The sequence below is a fragment of the Gadus morhua genome, chromosome 23, assembly GCF_902167405.1.
Source record: "Gadus morhua chromosome 23, gadMor3.0, whole genome shotgun sequence".
Taxonomy (NCBI): Eukaryota; Metazoa; Chordata; class Actinopteri; order Gadiformes; family Gadidae; genus Gadus; species Gadus morhua.
The window spans coordinates 15353644-15373278 of NC_044070.1; the positions used below are offsets into that span (position 1 = coordinate 15353644).

The 19635-nt window shown below is 46.1% G+C and overlaps 1 protein-coding gene across 1 annotated transcript in view; it reads left to right on the forward strand.

Moving 5' to 3' along the window:
- The window catches only part of ctnnd2a (catenin (cadherin-associated protein), delta 2a), a gene marked incomplete in the record, with an annotated part of 225286 nt that overhangs the window by 193337 nt on the left and 12314 nt on the right, over positions 1-19635 (forward strand). Inside the window, 3 exon segments of the mRNA XM_030349534.1 lie at positions 1627-1777; positions 13201-13450; positions 16560-16644. Coding sequence (XP_030205394.1) covers positions 1627-1777; positions 13201-13450; positions 16560-16644 — 486 coding nt within the window.

The following is a 19635-nucleotide window of genomic DNA, read 5'->3' on the forward strand; positions in this document are numbered from 1 at the left end:
CTTCCTCACGCCAACTCACACTGAAAAATGTATTTTTTCAGTTGATTATGTAAAAAAAAACTAAACTGCAACGCGTGGTGTTCACAACTGTGTCTGACGAACCGCAAAAGTGCTAATCAGTTTCCCAGGACAATATGGTCAATTTGTCTGCGTTTTCATTTTAATTTTCAACCAGAAAGTTGAGTGCGATTTGTTTTGGGGGAAGATTCTGTTTTAATGGAGGGCTGTCAGGCGTTGTTGAAGTTGTTGCTTCGTAAAGACGAGATATCTTTCTGAATAAGATTCGCTCTCTTCTGCTCCGGCCCTAATGTTTCATGTACAAAACATTCAGGCACTGAATGGGAGGTAAAGAGATTCAAGGTAGGTGGCATATAGAAGACTTTGTGGCCCCTCAACGTCAATAGTCTGGTACTGCTTCTTGGTTATCAATAAAGCTTGATTTTCACATTGTTTTCTCAGTCCTCCCACAACAAGTGTCATTGCTTCTGTTGCTGCAGTAAGCTACATAGCATGGAGGCTAACACTGCAGCGCAGGGCTTTGGTTCAGCAGTCGTGCGAGAACAGTTTCTCAACGGAGAACGCTTGTGTGAGTGTGTTTCGATGCTGATGAGTGTAGGGGTGTTAAAAACCATGGGATCCTGGGGCTGACATCCGGTCCGCTTCAGCGAATCGAGGTCAAGGAGGACGCAGGCAGTAGACACTGGAGTGCTGCATTTTCCGGAAGCACAAAGTCTAAAAGTCAAAAGTCTAAAAGTTGATATTTGTTGCAGTGTGCACTTGCCTGTGGACCCTTTCTGAGGTCACTCCATGACCCAAACTCTGTCCGTTCTTCTTAATTCTGCCCTTTCCAATATAATGCACTCTATGCAGAAGTACAGCCTTAGAACAAGGTACATATTTAATTAACATTTGGCTATTCTTTTTGTCACATTTGTCAGATTTTTCAAGATAAGATATACTTTATTAACACCTGACCGGACATCGGTGTGGGATTAGTCACTGATTAATTCTTTATTTCCACAAGCACAATTTAACAAGAGTCAAAAGTCAAACGGAACATGGTCTTTCCTGTACACACTGACAGACACAAATTCTGTCTGTCTGTCCATTCTAACTCTTCTCTTCCCCCTCTACTTCCTCCTCCCTCTTCTCCTCTTCTTCCAACTCCTCCTCTTCCCTCCTCATCCCCCTCTCTTCTCACCCACCTCCCCTTCCTCCTCCTATCCATCTTCCACCTCCTCCCTCTCCTCCTCCTCTTCATCTCCTTCCTCCTTTTCACTCTTCATCACCCTCCCTCCTCTTCCCCCCTACTCCTCCTCCTCCTCCTCCTCATATTCCCTCCTCCTTCTCACCCTCTCCTGTCTTCCTGCTCCTCCTCTCCCCTCCTCCCTGTCCTCCTCTTCTTTCTCTACCCCCTCCCACCGAACTCACTACTCCTCCTCCTCCTCATTTTCCCCCATCCTTCTCACCCTCTTCCGTCCTCCTCCTCCTCCTTCTCTACCTCCTCCCACCAACTCACTACTCCTCCTCCTCCTCCTCCTCATTTTCCCTCATCCTTCTCACCCTCTTCTGTCCTCCTCCTCCTTCTCCACCCACTCCCCCCAACTCACTACTCCTCCTCCCCAGTGGTCGGTGTACATCCGCGCGGCGGTGCGTAAGGAGAAGGGCCTTCCCATCCTGGTGGAGCTGCTGAGGATCGACAACGACCGGGTGGTGTGCGCCGTGGCCACCGCCCTGCGTAACATGGCCCTGGACGTCCGAAACAAGGAGCTCATCGGTGAGTCCCTTCCTAGGGGAGGTGAGGGGGGGGGGGGGGGGGGGGGGGGGGGGGGGGGGGGGGTGCAGGGATTGGGCAATGGAGAGATGGTGGGGTTGGGACAGGGTGGTTGTGTCGGTTCCTCAGGACAGTGGGACACAGATGACGCTCTTTTCGCTGCAAAGGGAATTAAAAGAAAAGTAGTAGGATTAACTGAATGCTTGCTTCGTGACAACACCATGGCGTCCAGCCCCACCCCATGCGCTCTTTGCTCTATAGAAGACGAGAATATATCTATATATAATATATATATATTTATATATATATATATATATATATCTATATATATATATATATATATATATATATTATATATATACTGTATATATATATATATATTTGGCATGTTGAATCTGAATTAGACAACTTTGACCCTCGCCTCGTTCATTATTCTCTCCCATTCTGTGTTTTTTCTAGTCAGAGTGAGAATACGAAAATGTTCTCTAGAACATCCACAGGGTGTCTAAATGATGCATAATGCTGTTTAAATTGTGTAGCCTGTCATTTGTCAAAAAAGAAAATATTGCAGTCCCTTACCACGTCGCCCAGAGTGAAACGGATACCTCCGAGATGCAGCTTTGACACTTTTGTGACACACGGCATTAAACATGTTTAAACGAAAGGATAAAGTTAACAAACGCCCCAGGAAATTAAATCCAGTGTTCATTTTCACTATTTTCTGGGTCGTCACTCGATGAGAGACACACATGCGCACACAGCGGCGGCAGATGATAGGATGACAGCATACAGAATACAGTATTGCATTGTGGGTAAGCCGGGGTGATGGAGATGATACAGTCAGGGCGCTGCCAGCATCAAGGCACGACCCTAAACCTCATCAATCAATGATAATGCAACGCATTTTAGAATTATAGTGTCGGCTATGTCAACGGTAAGTTATGTGCCTAACTGCAATAGTCGATGGGAGCAATTTGGCTCGGCGGCCTGGAGAAGGTGGCGGCAATAGTGAAATATTGAGCAATATAATATCTACGAGCTACGAGATTGGTTAAGAAATTAGACACTGAACGAGACAGAAAATGAAGACGCCCGTGGGCCAATGTGTATCTGACATTCCCTTTGTGCTTTCACCCGTTTATATAAATGAGTCCTAAGTGTTTGCTATGGTGTTAACCACAAACGGTATAATGATAGCAACAGCTTAAAAAACGGGGCATCTTACCAACTTCTTCTTTTAAATATATTTCAATTATCTTATTCCCCGGCAGAAATTTCACAGGTGATGGCAGTTGCCGTCGGAGCGGCGGTGTTGCTTTCATGTTCAACTTGTCACAACTATTAACACCTACGCTCTCCGCTCTCTCCTCGCTGCGCAGGCAGGAGAAGCGAAGCGGTGGATGAATAACAAGTAGCGGGCTGCCACACGGGGTGTGTGTTTCAAAGACTGAGGCGGATGCTACCAATAAGGCGAGGGAGGGGGCAATGGGAGGCTAACGTGAATAAACAGTGTCTTTGTGTTCTGCGGAGAGAGCGAGGCGGGCTGGGATAGATGGAGAACAGATAAACACACCTGGTGGGACTGCAGCAACACAAGTGAACACGTGGCAGCATTGCATTCTACAGCGTGCACACGCACACAAAACAATGTACTCGTGCTGCACAGATTTACCCATAGATAGATGGATTGATGGATGCTAATGACAGCAACAAATAATTAACGCATTATTACTATTACTAAGGATCACTATCCAGTTAGTAAGAGTAGGAAACTCTGTGTGTTTATGTTAGTGTGTGTTTGAGTGTGCAGAGTTCAAATGTTTTTCATTTTTGTATATGAAAACTCTTTCTCCCTCTCTCTCTCTCTCCCTCTCTCTCTCTCCGTCGCTTTTTCTGGTGTCTCTGATTATCTCAACAATCCCGGTGTGCCCTGTGGTTTCTATAGCAACGCCTTGCCCCCGGTCTCAGACGGCAGGCTTTGGCAGTCTCTGAGGATGCCAAAGACACGCTGACGGAATTACCCAGAATGCCCATGGCAAAAGCTCAACAAGCCAGTATTGTGCTGTGGTACCTTTCTAACTGGCACTTAGCGATGCGTTAAAGGCTAATTAGACACTTATAAGCTTTTATAAAGCCTTGATTAAATAAAGAAAAGTGTTGCCGCCATATACTAATAATGTTCCATGTTATCTTTTTGACGTTTGGGGAACGTCACTATATGTTAACACTGATGACATACAAGTCATTTGATATCTTCCTGCTGCTTTAGGCCACCAGACGTTGTTCAGATGTGATTGCTGTGAAGTTAGAGTTCAAAGGAACACAACCGTTAAACTGACAATAGAAGCAACGAACCAACGTGAACATTGTTTGATCGCGATGAACCCATTAACTTGGCAACTTAACAGCCTTGGAACGTGTGATGATTTAATTATGATGAATGCAATTGATTGTTGCCGATGTTATCTAAGTTGATAATGATCTTCTATAAGTATTTCGATGTCAAGTGAAAGAGGCGAGGAGTGAGAGAACCGGGGAGAGGTGGTGGGAAAGGAAGTTTTGGATAAAATAGATAGAGACAGCTTATGGGAGAGCAGGTGGAAGAGAGAGAGGGGCAAAACATTGTCACTTTGTTTTAACGCGAGGGCTAAAGCCAGACAACACAGACCTATACAAAAGGGGGAAGGATGAAAAGAGGCTGTGGGGCGAAAATTGAGCCCAACAAATATAAACAGACAAGGCAGAGCTGGGGTTAGACAGAGAGGGAGATTGAGAGAGATGAAGCGAGAGGGCGAGAGAGACAATTGAAACGGACAAGTACTGTCCAGGTTAAGTCCTGGCTCTGGGGAAGGTGCGACTTGATGTGCTTGCACAGGATAGAAGGTGAGGGGCCAACACATTGCCAGAAAAAGCACCGTATTTGGCTTTTGCTCCACATTGTCTTTCTGCTGTTTTCTGAGCCCCAGCCCCCCATTTGGTGTTAAACTGCAAAGTGTCCTTTTCCTATAAAAAACATTTGCCATGGCAACTGTGAAGGTGGAGATTAGTTTTTGTAGGCTTGGCAAGGCTTTCTCTGGGTGGAGAAAAGGGAGATTGTGTGAAAAGACAGTAAGGAGGGGAGGGGAGTTAAGAGGAGAGTGTTGCCTCGCTCTCTGGGCTCGGCGACAGCGCCAGTGTCATAGTTTCACTGGAAGGAAGGCAGGCATGAGGGAAAGAGGGAAAGTCTAGAAGTTGGAGTTGGACTCATTTAGGTTTGTGCAACTAAACACCACACACAGCCTGCTGACACGTAAAAAGACATGGGAAATTACATTACCACAACGCAGACACAGGAAGAGGCTAACAACGTCTTCGCTCGTCGCCCACCACATCGGCGACATGGGTGCTGGCGTTCAGAGTTCACAGAAAGCGGGTGTTACTTAGCCATCGAACGCTAGCCCGGGGGGGTGCTAGTTGGCAGTCGCTAGTCGACGGTCGCTAGTTGGTAGTTGCTAGTTAGTGGTTGCTAGTTGGCATTCGCTTGTCAGAGGTCCCTAGCAGGTGGTCGCTAGCCGTCGGTCACTAGCGGGCAGTCGCTAGCCGGCGGTCAGTTGCCATTGATCGCTAGTTGGCGGTCACTGGATGACGGTCTTTAGCCAGCTGTCGCTAGTTGGCAGTTGCTAGTTGGCAGTCACTAGCCGTTTGGACGCTAGCCGTTGGCGGTTGCTAGATGTTGGTCCCTAGTAGACGGCGGATGCTAGTTTGCGGTCCCTAGCCGTCGTCACTAGCCTGCGCTCGATAGCCGGCAGTCACCAGCCGGCGGTCGCTAGCCGACGGTCACCATATTCTTCAAGTGGGAATTTAACTAAATAACCACCCAGAAATAAAGCACATACCAATACGCTTATTTTGGAACTGAGATCTAACAGCACTCTGACTAGATAACGTGGTGATCTCTTGAAGGGAAAATGGTTTGTGCTAACCTAAATGTCTGCAGTTGCTCAGACATCCCTGAGCAACACACCTTACCCTCTAGATCCCTAAGACAAGAAAAAACCCTTTTTATTAAAAAACTGTGATGTGTGTGCTCGTCTGGGTTTGTGATTGCACGCATGTGTCGGGGGGGTCGAGCAGAGCCTGTCAATTCCCCCTGTAAGCCCCCTGTTTCCCAGACAACCTGTTTGTAATGGGATTGAAGGTGCAAACTGAAGCCTGCCTGCGATCCATCCTCCTCATCTGTCGTTCTGTTTGTCTTTCCCCTCTTCTAACCTCCTTTATCCCACAACTTCCCCCTCATTTTGCCATTCTATGATGACATGAGGATCTCAAGTCATCCGATGCATTTGGTCCGTTTAATGCACGGCATATGCTGGTGCTTGTCTACTAGCAATCCTTCAGCAGGATAATTTTCTCTCTATGTACTCCCGGATGTTTCACATACATGATGATGTGCGCCTGTGTTGGAACACCTAATACACTGTTTATTTCTAGATTTCTATATGCATTTCTATATGTGATACGCAATAAGCTCTCGCTTTCTGAATAATACCCAATACACAAGCAGATTACTTAAACAGTGGCACTGGTTACGGATTAAAAAAATTGATGTTGGACAGTCGTTATACATTCCATTCGTCATAACAATATAACACAGTATGCAATGAATATGGTCTCAAATGTAAACTTGAATTATATACATAAATTGTTGTGTTTGTTCTGGTGAATGCATGCCCAACCCTTTGAGTACAGTCACACACGTCTACCGATTTGCGTCAAAAAGAAGAAATGAATAATAACCTAAAAGAGAACATTCTAGAGAATATTTGTTGGATTTACTGCTGGCTCACCCTGCAGAAGTCGAGCGACGACAAGGATGAATGGCGTGGCTCCATGCATGTGTGAGTGAGTGTCTGTGTCTGTGTGTGTGAGTGTGAGTGTTTATTTCTTGGTGCATGTATGGGTGTGTGTGTGTGTGTGTGTGTTTGTGTCTGGGGATGGGGTTTGAAAAAACTGCAGTTTTTGGTCTGCTTAAAGTGCGCCAAACAAACCAGGCGTGAAAGTGCCCTCACAATCTTTATAACATCATATTTTCTCGCTCCTTCTTCCTCGCTGACGGCAAAGAGCGCTTCCTGCCCTCTCCTTACCTTTCCTTGTGTGTGTGTCTCTCTCCCTCTCTCTCTTCCTCTCCCTCTCTCTCACTTTCTTTCTCTCTCTCTCTCTCTCTCTCTCTCTTGCTCGCTCGCTCGCTCGCTCTGTCTGTCTGTCCCACTCACCTATAGAAATAATTATGTTTGAGTGTCATTATTAGCAGTGGTACTGTTGTGCTGTTTTTTTTTTAAATTATAATCGTTGGCTTTTTTCCACTTAACTCTCAACCTTTTCTTTTCCCTCCCACCTGAATGTTGTCACCGGATTTTAATCGAGGCTCTCTTTAATTTGGAATCGATTGAGGCACGCTGTGCTGAGTGAAAGAGGTGTCAAATGTCCTCTCTCTCTTCCAACCGCCATTGTGTGTCAGCATGTTTGTCTTTAATTTTTCTATTCGTTCCCGACAAAAGCTCCCTCTGTGCTTCGGGCTCCTCAATGTTTATGCCGACTTGTCAACTTTTAAGTGAAACACTGGAATGTGAAGGACACAGAGAAAACGGGACTTTATTATTTGGTTGACCTTGAATGAGATGTTTCGGGGGGCGTTCAAACTAAAAGTAAACTCTTCACGCGCAAGATGTGACAATTGACCCCTTTGAATGCATGAATATATCTGAAAATAAATCGTCAGTCAGTAGTCAGCTACAGTGACTCCACAACAGTGGTGCTGCGACGACATGCTGTTCATCGGATTGGGCAGGCTGAGAAGCTGAATTTTTTAATGTTGCATGAACTACACGATTGCTTCGGGTCAGCCTGAATAGCTGAGGCTGATCTAGCCCACCAGTGATTATGCGTGGCAGACCGTATTCTCTCTCTCCCTCCCTGTCTCTGTCGCCTTCTCTCTCATGCCCTCTCTCTCTCTCCCTATCTCTCTCTCGCCCTCTTTCTCTCTCTACACAAGCTTCCTGATCCAAGCTGTCTGCTTCATTACAAAAGCCCAGTATTCATGCTTCCGCATTAGATTCAATTATTTGTTTTTTGATCAGCTACATAATGCCCACGCACCTCATCGCTCTCTCACTCTCTCTCTCTTTCTTCTATTTTCTATTTATCAGTGTGGTACATGGTTTAATGGTTTGTCCTATGCCTGGGCGTGCCTCATTTTCTGTTCCCCATTGTTTGTTCAGAGATGAGCTCATTCTTCTAATCTTACTCTCTCTTTCACCCGCTATCTTTCTTCTCTCTCTCCCCCTCTCTCTTGCTGTCACTCCCTCTCTGTTTCTCTCTCTGTCTCTCTGTCTCTCTCTCTCTCTCTCTCTCTCTCTCTCTCTCTCTCTCTCTCTCTCTCTCTCTCTCTCTCTCTCTCTCTCTCTCTCTCTGTCTCTCTCTCTCTCTATCTCTATCTCATTCTCTCAGTATTTTCTCTCTCGCTCTGTCTCGTTATGTCTCTCTCTCTCGCCTGCAGACTCACTTGCTTTCTCACCAGGCCACTCCGCTGATGGCATCAGTGCCAGAGAATCGCTGTGGAGACGGAACAAGGGCACTGCAGGACAGTCACTTAATGTTGAATCCCAAGCGTGTGTGCGTGTGTGTGTGTGTGTGTGTATCTGTGTGTGTGAATGTATGATTTCACACAGTAACACTACTTTTCTTATCAGCCCGTGCTCGTACACACACACACACACACACACACACACACACACACACACACACACACACACACACACACACACACACACTGTGCCCGTGACACCTGCACGACCACTAACACCCTGGGGACTGCATGAGGAGTGGTCCGGGTTCGGCGTGAAACATCCTCAAATGGGCGACAAACGATCCCAGACACAAATGCGGCGGGCTTAATGAGCTAGCTTGAGACACATTCGGCGGTTGAGGACATAACGCGAGCGCTTCATCGCTTTAATGAGCGGGGATGAGAAATAAAAAGAATCCTCTCCGTCCGTCACCGTGAGTAAGGTTATCCTCTCCATACTGTACCGGTGTGTTCCTGTCATTGCATCCCAGAGCGGGGGGTGTGTGAGCGTGAGGCGTTCCCCCTCGTGTCGAGTTATAAATGCGCATCACCATTTAATGCTGCTAGGGAATATCCCCCTATCTCACACGCTCCCGATTGAGTTAGAGGAATACACGCCATCCGCTGTTGCATTCAAATGAACAGGAAATTCATGTCCTTGTCCTTGGATAACCCCCCCCCTCGCTCCCTCGAATGATCCGTCTTATTCCTGCAGCTTTTCCGTGAGTAAGCCCGAGACCGGGACCATAAGTCCCACCTGAATGATTTGCACACAGCTGCCCCGAGGTCACTGCAAGGCAGACTTTATCCACTTGCCACAGTTTGTGACAGCAGGACAGCACATGGGGTGACTCCGGCATACGAATCAAACAGCCCAGAAGTGGATAGCGCCTTCAACACCCCTCCTTCCAACCCCCCGATTCAGAATCATTCAACACACAACACTGCAGCGGATTATTTTTTAATAATATGAACTAAATAATGAGCAATAAAATGAACTCAAGTATTACTCAAGTACATAACTCCCCTACCTAACAGAAGGTTCATTTCTGCTTCTGTGGGTACATAGTGTGTGTGTGTGTGTGTGTGTGTGTGTGTGTGTGTGTGTGTGTGTGTGTGTGTGTGTGTGTGTGTGTGTTTATGTGTGCTTGTGTGAATGCATGTCCGTGTATCCAGATGCCGAGGAACCGTGGAAACATAAGTTACACAGCCCTGTTTGGAAGAAACGGTGGCTTATGTTTAATACGAGCCAACACATTGTCCAACCCCAGTCTATTTTCTCACTCTCACTTCACTGTCTCTCACATGCTATCTCTCGTTCACTCCCTCTCTCGCTCTTACTCTCTCTCTCTCTCCCTCCGTCTGTGAATGTGTCAGGCACAGACATCAAAGGGGAGTGCAGGGTGCATCTCTAACTGGTGTAAAATGCACCGAGCCCAGGACTGGTTTATGGTGGGGATGTGGCAAGTTGACTCTTTTCCAATTTACCTGGGCTCACCCACCCCCGCCATCACCTGGGTCTTTCACATCTGTCGTGTTTCATCTCCCAATCCCCCCCCCCCCCCCCCCCCCCCCCTCACTTCACCTCTTCTCATGAGCAACTTTGGCAAGAAACCGATTCCTGTTATTTCGGGGTTGTTTTTAAGTCCATGGAGGTGCTTCAGAACTGCTGTAACCTGCTGGTTGGACATTAAAGCAGTGCACGTATGTCTCCTATGTGTCTGTGTGCTGCTGTGTGTGTGTGTGTGTGTGTGTGTGTAAAAACAATTACCACCACAAAAATTGATGTAACAGGGTCAGTATTTTGCTGTGGTATTACGTTTTTTCCCCCCTTTATCTCAGCAGGCCACCATCAACCATTTACAATGTGAGGAAAAAATGTACTTGGGGGAAAAATAGCAACTGCTGGATAAACTGCAGTTGACTCATGATACCTGTGAGTTGTATTTCTTTAACTGTAGTTGTTATGACCAGTATGTTGGCCTAACTGAATGCTCTCAAGGGTCTATTGTCTATGATTTTACACTGGGAATGTTAAACTGAGACATATTGAGGCAATATCGATCGACGTTCTCAAACCTTGAGGGAAAGAATGCTCCCTCTGAATAGACTTGTGATGTTACTTTGATTCTGGCGCCCCCTGTGGGTGATTTAATATATCACATGGGAAACAGCTTCTTGCCGAAGCTGCCACAATAAAGACTAAAATATAATGCCAACACTACATCAAGGCTACATCAAGGCTGACTAAAACCTGATCAAAAACAACATTCATCCATTTTTCTAAGCAAATGTCTTTTCAGAAACACTTAAGCACTAAGAACTGTCCTTAGTTCAAAGTTTTGACTTTACCTTTCTTCATTTCTTTTTTAATCATCAATGGCGTGTGCATCTGAGAAAATAACATGTATTATTATAAGTTGTTATTTATATTATCATGAGCTTACAAACCACATTCCCTGTGCTCATCATTACTCTGGCACTCTTTAATCCCCCCCCACTCGACCCGCTCTGCTTGATCAGACCGCGGCGGCGTTAGCTTTGCCTTCTATTCTCCGAGCGTACGAGGCGTCGTCCACCAGCCGGGCTGATTCCTTTCATCCCCCAGATCTCCCAGAGACAATTACCTCCAATTTGAGTTCAATAACGCGTCTCCCCTCCGCCTTCTGTAAACAATCGAATTGCTCCTCTGTCGAGAGGAACCGGAGGAGGCCTTCAAATCAAATCACCCACCGCAGTCCCCGTAGGAGGCTCTTGGCGGGAGCTCGACGGGCGAGAGAGAGAGAGAGAGAGAGAGAGAGAGAGAGAGAGAGAGAGAGAGAGAGAGAGAGAGAGAGAGAGAGAGAGAGAGAGAGAGAGAGAGAGAGAGAGAGAGAGAGAGAGAGAGAGAGAGAGAGAGAGAGAGAGAGAAATAGATGGGGCGGGAGACAAAATGGGAGTTTATTACCCTGTATACGTATCGTCTCTCTCGTCGCGTGTCGGATGTTCTAAGCGTAGCGCGGATGAGACACAGAGAGGAACGTAAAGTGATGAATGGACGGGCTGAGCTTCGAGGCCGATTTGTACTTTCGGGTGGAAGAGCCCGCCAGAACCACGCGGGATGGGGGGGGGTCACTATGTGGCAGGTGCTAGGGCCTAGCAGGTGCAGCATAATGACCCCAGGGTATTTATACTTTCTGAAAGCCTAGCAGCTAGGCTTTCCGGCTCCCTTGTATGCTGACAGTGAAAAACATGGGAGAAGATGGAAGGCAGACTGGTTGAGGAGGTTCCCGACCTGCATTCATTAAGTTAATTTGTGCGACACATCTACTACTTCGCCTGACAATCGCCAGATGTCCCTGCAAATAGCAGTGATGAATGTTTTTCTGTGGTCTGCGTGCAGGGTGCATGACCGGTGTAGACAGACAACCGCTGCGTACCTGCAGGGGATCTTCAGTCAAGACATACAACTAATTAGGTTTCCCTGAGCCACAGTGTATTGTGATCCTTTGTGCTTAAAGGGTCTCACCACGCACGTCAAAGAGGGGTGTGTTGTTGACACAATCCTAGTTCAAAAGTGTTCTTGTCCAGTAATGTACCTCTCCCCTCGATACATTTAGTATAACTGGATGTTAAACTGCACAACATTCAGAAACAGACTCAACCAGATCCAGCTTATTACTGTTATTAATAGAGTTATTATCATATGTGGTCGTGATTTGCTGTATCTTTGAGGACTTCCTTTGGGCGTCTAGATTTCTTCTTTGTTGAACCCTGTCCGCTTCTAGTTGAAAACTGTCCAGCTTCAAGACCTTGTGTGATGCAACTGACAGCTCGGAGCATAAAGCTTGACTCTCGTACCATTTTCCTTTCTCTCGTTAAAGTTTTTTGGCTTTCTTCTGCCGGCCATTTTTTACTTTCCTCATTAGTCCCCTACTCGCTTTCTTCAATCTCTTCTCCATCCATTGTCTGAATGTCACACAGGGTCTTTTCATCGATGTGCCAGACCTTTCTGCTGAAATACCATCTGAGTCACCCAGCGTGCGTGTACGTGTGCGCGCCTGTGTGTGGATGTGAGTTATTAGGTGTGTGCACGTTGCATTGTAAACCGGCCCCTTCAACACTTTGGTTTGTTATCATGACCTCTCAGCAAGGAATACCAAAAGGTTTGCTTCCTTAAATCAGGAGCTTTATGGAATGGGTGCCTCCTTCAATTAGGCGCTTCTTTTCTTCCTGCTTCTTGACTTCTTTTAACAGTGGCTCCAGAACTTTCTTATCTTTGAAATGTTTTTTCTCCTTTTGTAGAATTTTGATTAATAGCTTCACAGACACAGACACACACAAAGACACAGACACACACTCAACGTTTTATTTTAATAACCTCAGCAAACTGTAGGATAATTTCTAGACTTTCATATTTGGCAATTGTGCTTTCTTTACCTTTTCACACACACACACACACACACACACACACACACACACACACACACACACACACACACACACACACACACACACACACACACACACACACAGACACACACACACACAGACACACACACACACACACACACACACACACACACTCAGTCTCAATCAAATACTCTCTCACCAATCCACTTACCCATCCACCCCCTGAAACACACACACACACACACACACACACACACACACACACACACACACACACACACACACACACACAAACACACTCAAAACGATTACTCATACTCTTTCACCATCTCACTCACCCACCCCCCCCCCCCCTCCCCCTCCCCCTCCCCCCCCCCCCCCCCTCCTCTCACACTCACTCACTGTAACCCACCCACTCTCTGACACACAGGTAAATACGCCATGCGGGATCTGATCCACCGCCTGCCCGGCAGCATCAACAACGGCAGCGGCACCACCACCAGCGGGGGCACGTCGGGGGTCTCCGGGGCGTCCAGCAAGATCATGTCTGACGACACGGTGACGGCGGTGTGCTGTGCGCTGCACGAGGTCATCACCAAGAACATGGAGAACGCCAAGGCCCTGAGGGACGCCGGCGGCATCGAGAAGCTCATCGGCATCGCCCGCAGCAAGGGGGACAAGTGAGTGGCTGTTGTTGTTGTTGTTGTTGTTGTTGTCGTGGTTGTCGTTGTTGTCATGTTTCACGAGAGCAGCCTTCAGGAATGTTTTCCGTTGTTTTAGGAGCTAGCGTGATTGTCCGTTAAATTTTATCCATAAAGTTTAACCTTAAACTTTGTACATAAAGTTTAATGATAGATATTCCGATGTTCAAAGCGTACAACGTCAGCTGTTTCGTTCCGTACACAAAGCAGTGCACTTTTCTTCACTGCAGTCAATCGTTTACCACACCGAGGCATAATAAAACATTGAAGTTTTTAATTGAGAGAGAAACAGAGACGGTTGGAGCTGGGGGGAGTAGTTAAACAAGGTAGCGTTTAAACAAATACAACTTATCAGCATACAGACAAAAATACGTTTAGGAAGAGGGGGAGTGACTGAGTGCTCTTCAGACAGACAAACATATTAGCTTGAGCAGAGCTAGCTGTACCCTTCACCCCCAATGTAAATCATGTGGATAGGCTAGCGCTAAAGAGGCTGGTGAATGCCAAGCACAGAAGCTGAGGAGACTAAGGGCGGAGCCACGGTGGGCTGTCACACTTCCATACCTAAATCAGACATGAGGACTTTTAAATCTCAGCCAATCGAATCACGGTGTTTGGATTTCCACAATATCGCCCTAGCCATAATGCAGCCATTTGATTTGCCCAGACAGCTCCGTGGATACACTTGGACCAGTAGACCAGCTGGAACGTATTAGCCATAGCAGAAAAATGTTGCTATATACCCATACAAAGAAAGATATATGGGTTCACTTAGCAAATAGTTCTACAGTTTAATAGAGTCACAACAAGGAGCCCATTCTGTCAGGGTCCTCCATTATTTATAGGGCGATTGCTCCGGGTATAAAACATGCTTGTTTTTACTATTCGGTTGAGCAGATGGGTTGGAGGCGGAGAGACATCCAAAGGTTTAATGTCTGGAAGCTGTCTAGCTGGGATGATTTCAGCTTCACCCAGCGCGCCTCATAAAAACTTCAGCGTTTACTGGAATAATAAATACCACATTTTAGTTTACTTGTTTATTTTGAATGAAAAATGTACTAACTATATTCTGCTATGAATATTAAGCTACTACAGTTTGTCATGCCCACAGGCGTGCCGTGTTTATTTGCACACTACGCACGCACACACACTTTTGGGCCAAGCTTATGTCGGTGAAAAACCGAGAGTAACAGACAGACAGACCGACAGAGGTTCATCCTATCGTGGCTCTCGGTAGCTTTTGAGTAGGACTTAAAGGGTATGCAGCAAAACTACACACTTATAATACAGTGCAGACCAGCAAGGTTCGAAACCGAGAAACCTTTCGGCTTGCGGTCCAACGCCTGAACCACTCGACATTCCTGCCCCGAGAGAGCCGGCGTTGTCCTTTACAATCTACTACAACACGGGAAAAATGACTTAAAGAAAGTAGGGAGAGGGTTGAGATCCAATCCTATCTTCTCCCTCATAAAAAAGGGGGGGGAAAGGCCACACTGCTCCTACAGTGTTGAGACGGGTGTCAAAAAAAGGTAACTATATCCCAAGCTCTCAGTGTGCATAAGTACAGCACATACCGCTGATTTACCCTATTGCTGCTCCAGCCATCCACCATGACAAGATGACAGCGAACAAAGAAGACGGAGTGGCGAGAATAGAACCTGTGGGGGTGGGGGTAGGCGTGGGCGCGGCCCTTACTTATAACTGCCACTGGAAATGGCAGGTCAGAAGTTACAATGACTTCAGGCCCGGCGCTGACGTTACCGCACAGCCTTATAATTACCGGATTGTTCTTTCTGCTGTGGCAATGACGGGCGAACGGGTGGGGGGAGGTTGAGGTGAGAGAGGGAGAGCTTATAGTTCAAAGAGCACACCGTTAAGAATTCGCAGGGAGACACTTTCAGAGCCGAACGGTTTTCCCTAATGCTCCTCGCTTTATGTCTGACGGAGCCTGGCTTTTTTTTTGAGCTGAACTCCATTAATTTCCACACCTTTATAATTGACCCATTGATCACCTTCATTGGAATATAATGGAACGTTTTCCACTGACATGCATTGGAAAATGTAAGCTGTAAGAGCAAAAGAAGAACACACAAGGAGCAGCATTCAAACGTGAAAGCAGAGATCGACTTTGGCGTGAGTGACTCCGCTCACATCACTCTGTTACTGCCTGGGTAATGTAATGTCAGTGAGTTTAGTTGTATAACACACTTGCAGTTGACCTTGGGGTTTTTCCTTTGATAGTATTTTATGTTATTTTACCTCCATAACTTCACTAAGCTGTTATCTCGGACACTACGGGACACTAAAAGCTTCCCCCTTGTTGTTAGAGAACATTGAACACACGTTGAGCACATACCCAACTAATGCATTTTTCAAGAGACGCGGCTGGGGGCTGGCTATTAGCATAGCAACTTGGGTAAGTTTAAAAGTCATCAGAACAGGCTTTACTCCGACAGAGAAAATATATTTATTCATTCACCCCAGCCTCAAAGCCATGACTGATGACGGGTGATCTCAAATGTGGACGAACGAGGTGTTTCACTCAAATTAGTTTAGGCCAATCATGTTGCTGGGGGCGGGTATCTGTGCCCACACGGACTGATAACTAAAATAACAGGATCTTCTTCCCATTGTTTTTTCCTCCTTTGCCAACAGCAAACACAAACTACGCCGTCCTCAGACAAAGTGTCTGGGAAGCTTTAAAATCCAACTCGTTTAGAAGACTATATTTGTTAAAATCTACTTCTAAATATAGTCTTCTTGCCCTTGCAAATGACTTTCTCTTGGGAAGAATATCTCAGAAACAAAGCAGGAAACAAAACATGCAATCCACCCCTCACACTTTCAGTTTTTTTTCTTTCCTAAGAAAACTTTCTGTCTTCAGGGCAGGTCACAAGAATTTATGCGAAAAGCCTTATTAACATTCTCCATGTCCACATTTTTCTGTGCTGCCGAAAGATGTACCATCTCCAACTTACACTCAAGTATATCTTACAGTGGGTACATTAGTAAGAAAAAGTTTAAGAACCACTGTTCTCTGGAAAATGAGTTTGTAGTAATGCTAACCCTACCTCACTGTGTGTGGCAGACATTCTCCCAAGGTGGTGAAGGCCGCTTCCCAGGTGCTGAGCAGCATGTGGCAGTACCGAGACCTACGCTCCCTCTACAAGAAGGTAAGAGACAGGCCACCTCTTCCCTCTCACAGAGATAGAGGTGACACACACACACACACACAGACCTTCCTCCCTTAAGACGCCTGCTATATTGCACCAACGTACATGTACGCTGGCCCACAAACAGGCAAACGTGCCACACATGTACATGTGCAGTAGGGCTGTCAAAATTGCTCAAAAATGACATTCGAATGTTCGTTTGGAAAAAAATCACGAATTCGAACTATTCGAATATCTGGTTGCCTATTTTACGCAGTTGCCGTCAATATGTCAATAATGCGACAAAACCAGTGCTTAATTTGAGGGGGAGCAAGGGGGAGCAAGGGGGAGCGCGCTCCGGAAGCTCTGACGTGCACTCCGCCAGCTCCGCCACGAGCAGTATAAAAAAAAAATGCGCTGCGTAGCGGTTATCAATGAAGTACGACATAACATTGTGTGGGGAATAGGTACTTTGGCGCCCCGTGCTGCAGGAGTACAAATTAAGCACTGGACAAAACCATGGTTCAAATTAGTGGGATATATATATATCCTATAAACAGCCCAGTAACGTGGAGGCCTAATCATGAAAAGCCACAACTTTGTATCGCTTGCATTTCACCACCACACCTGCAAGCGCGCAAACTATAGTAATCTGAAGAAGACGCCCGCTTCTGAATGTTACAAAGTATGCTAGTGGTAACGTTCCTTGCTTTGCTTACCATTTATCGAGAAGGCCTATTAAAATCGATAAAGAAAAAAATGCATGTCGCCTACGTCTTTCACCGTGCCAGCGAAAGGGCCAGCACTACGCACCGTTCGGATTCATGAAAAAAAAGCTGTCTCGGACTTTGCCGAGAACATTGCGTTATAGCAGCTTTCACCAGCCAGACTACTAGCTCCCTGAGCTCTACTTCGGATGCTTATTGAATGGCATAGCCGAGCTGGAATACCTATATCCAAGTACGGAAACCCCGAGGGGATAAAATACATTCGCTCTTCACAATACTAGTCTGTTCCACTTGTACCGCGGGAGTGTTTTTTCACATTCGAATATTATGAGGGACATCGCGAACAGACAGAGGCTCATTCACAAAGCAGATAGAGGCGCTTGTACCGCGGGAGTGTTTTTTCACATTCGAATATTAACTTTCACGTTCGAATTCGCGTTTTTTGGATACATTTCGAACGAATATTCGAACTTCGAATATTCGTTGACAGCCCTAATGTGCAGGTCCCATAAGCGGTCACCTGTTTGATAAACACTGTATCTCTCTGACCGATACAGTGTCTCTGAGATACACACACACACACACACACACACACACACACACACACACACACACACACACACACACACACACACACACACAGAAACACACACACACACACACACACAGAAACACACACACACACACACACACACACACAGAAACACACACACACACACACAATGTGCAATTTCATAATGGCCACTTTGTCATCGTCATTGTCATTAGTCGGTTGTGTTGTGCCTTTCTATCGTCTAATGTTGATTTAATGAGAAAGTAAAAAGTCCTTGCTCACCCAAGTTGAGATGGACAAATACATTGTGCAATTTGAAAACCTTCCTTTCTCCAATGTGCCATGCAATTTTCATGGCTTATTTAATATATTTTATTCTGTATATAGAACAGAGCATTTGTAGACTAGAGTAAATTAGAAGATAAACCAATAAGATCCTTAAGATCGAATCTATTTATATGTATGCAATTTTTTTCTAACCAACATTGCCCTTGTATTATATTGCCATGTGATATGTTAACCCCTTCATCCTTTGTCATCTGACATTACCCTAAAGCAAGTTCTCAACCTTAAGTCAGTCATAACCGTTGTTTCCTAAATGAAGTACAATTCCAACACCAAAAAATAGAAACGAGCATGTAGCAAACGAGCAATAAACAAAATGTATGTGTTTCAAAACTGTGCACATGCCTGTGAGACCCCCGGGGCTTTCTCTAAGGAACTGCTAAGTTGCGCCGGGTAAAGGCTTAGTTATGATTGGACGTGGACGCAACGCAATCACCACGCAGTCGCATCGACGGAGATGTGAACCTGTTTTGGTTCTGCGTCGGGTTTATGTCGGGGTTTACGGTAGCAGGCGTTGCTGCTACATCGCCTCGATGCAAGGTTCAAATTTTTGGGGTACGCATGTCAGGCTCCTGCGGTGCGGACGCAGGGAGGGTCCGCAAGGGTGTAAAGGTCTTCCCTTTCAAGCGGTCCACCCGCCGTCCACAGAGTACCTTCGAATATGTATTCTCTCTCAAGGACAAGGGGATGCTATTCTACCGTTGCAGCGATATACTACATCATCTTCAATGTAGATATAGAAAGTCCAGTATGGGAATTGAGCGTATTAAATCTGCCGGAGAGAGTTTTTTATCGAGTTCAGTGCAGCCGCTACAAAGGAGGCTGCTGACACACTGCCACTTATCACTGTGCAGAGAGGCAGACAATAGCAGTCGTTTCAGCATTTGTTTTGGCTGTCTGAAGAAGTGCTTGTTGCACTGCTTTTGTTTGTTCATAAGCCATGTATGTATTAGCCTCAATGTTTGATTGACCAGGAAAGTGTTGCCCCTGAGTGTTTTGTACATCCTTGTGTGTGTGTGTGTGTGTGTGTGTGTGTGTGTGTGTGTGTGTGTGTGTGTGTGTGTGTGTGTGTGTGTGTGTGTGTGTGTGTGTGTGTGTGTGTGTGTGTGTGTGTGTGTGAGCATGCATACTCGTAATTTCCTTCTGTCTGTGTGTGTTTGTGTCCATTTATACATGTGTGTGTATCCACATGTGTGTGCTTCTGTTTGTGTGTTTGTTTGTGTGTGTGTGTGTGTGTGTGTGTGTGTGTGTGTGTGTGTGTGAACGCTTTGTGTGTATGTATACTCGTGTGTTTGTATCTTTAGGTGTGTGTGTGTGTGTGTGATTGTCCGTGTGTGTGTGTGTGTGTGTGTGTGTTTGTCTGTGTGTGTGTGTGTGTGTGTGTGC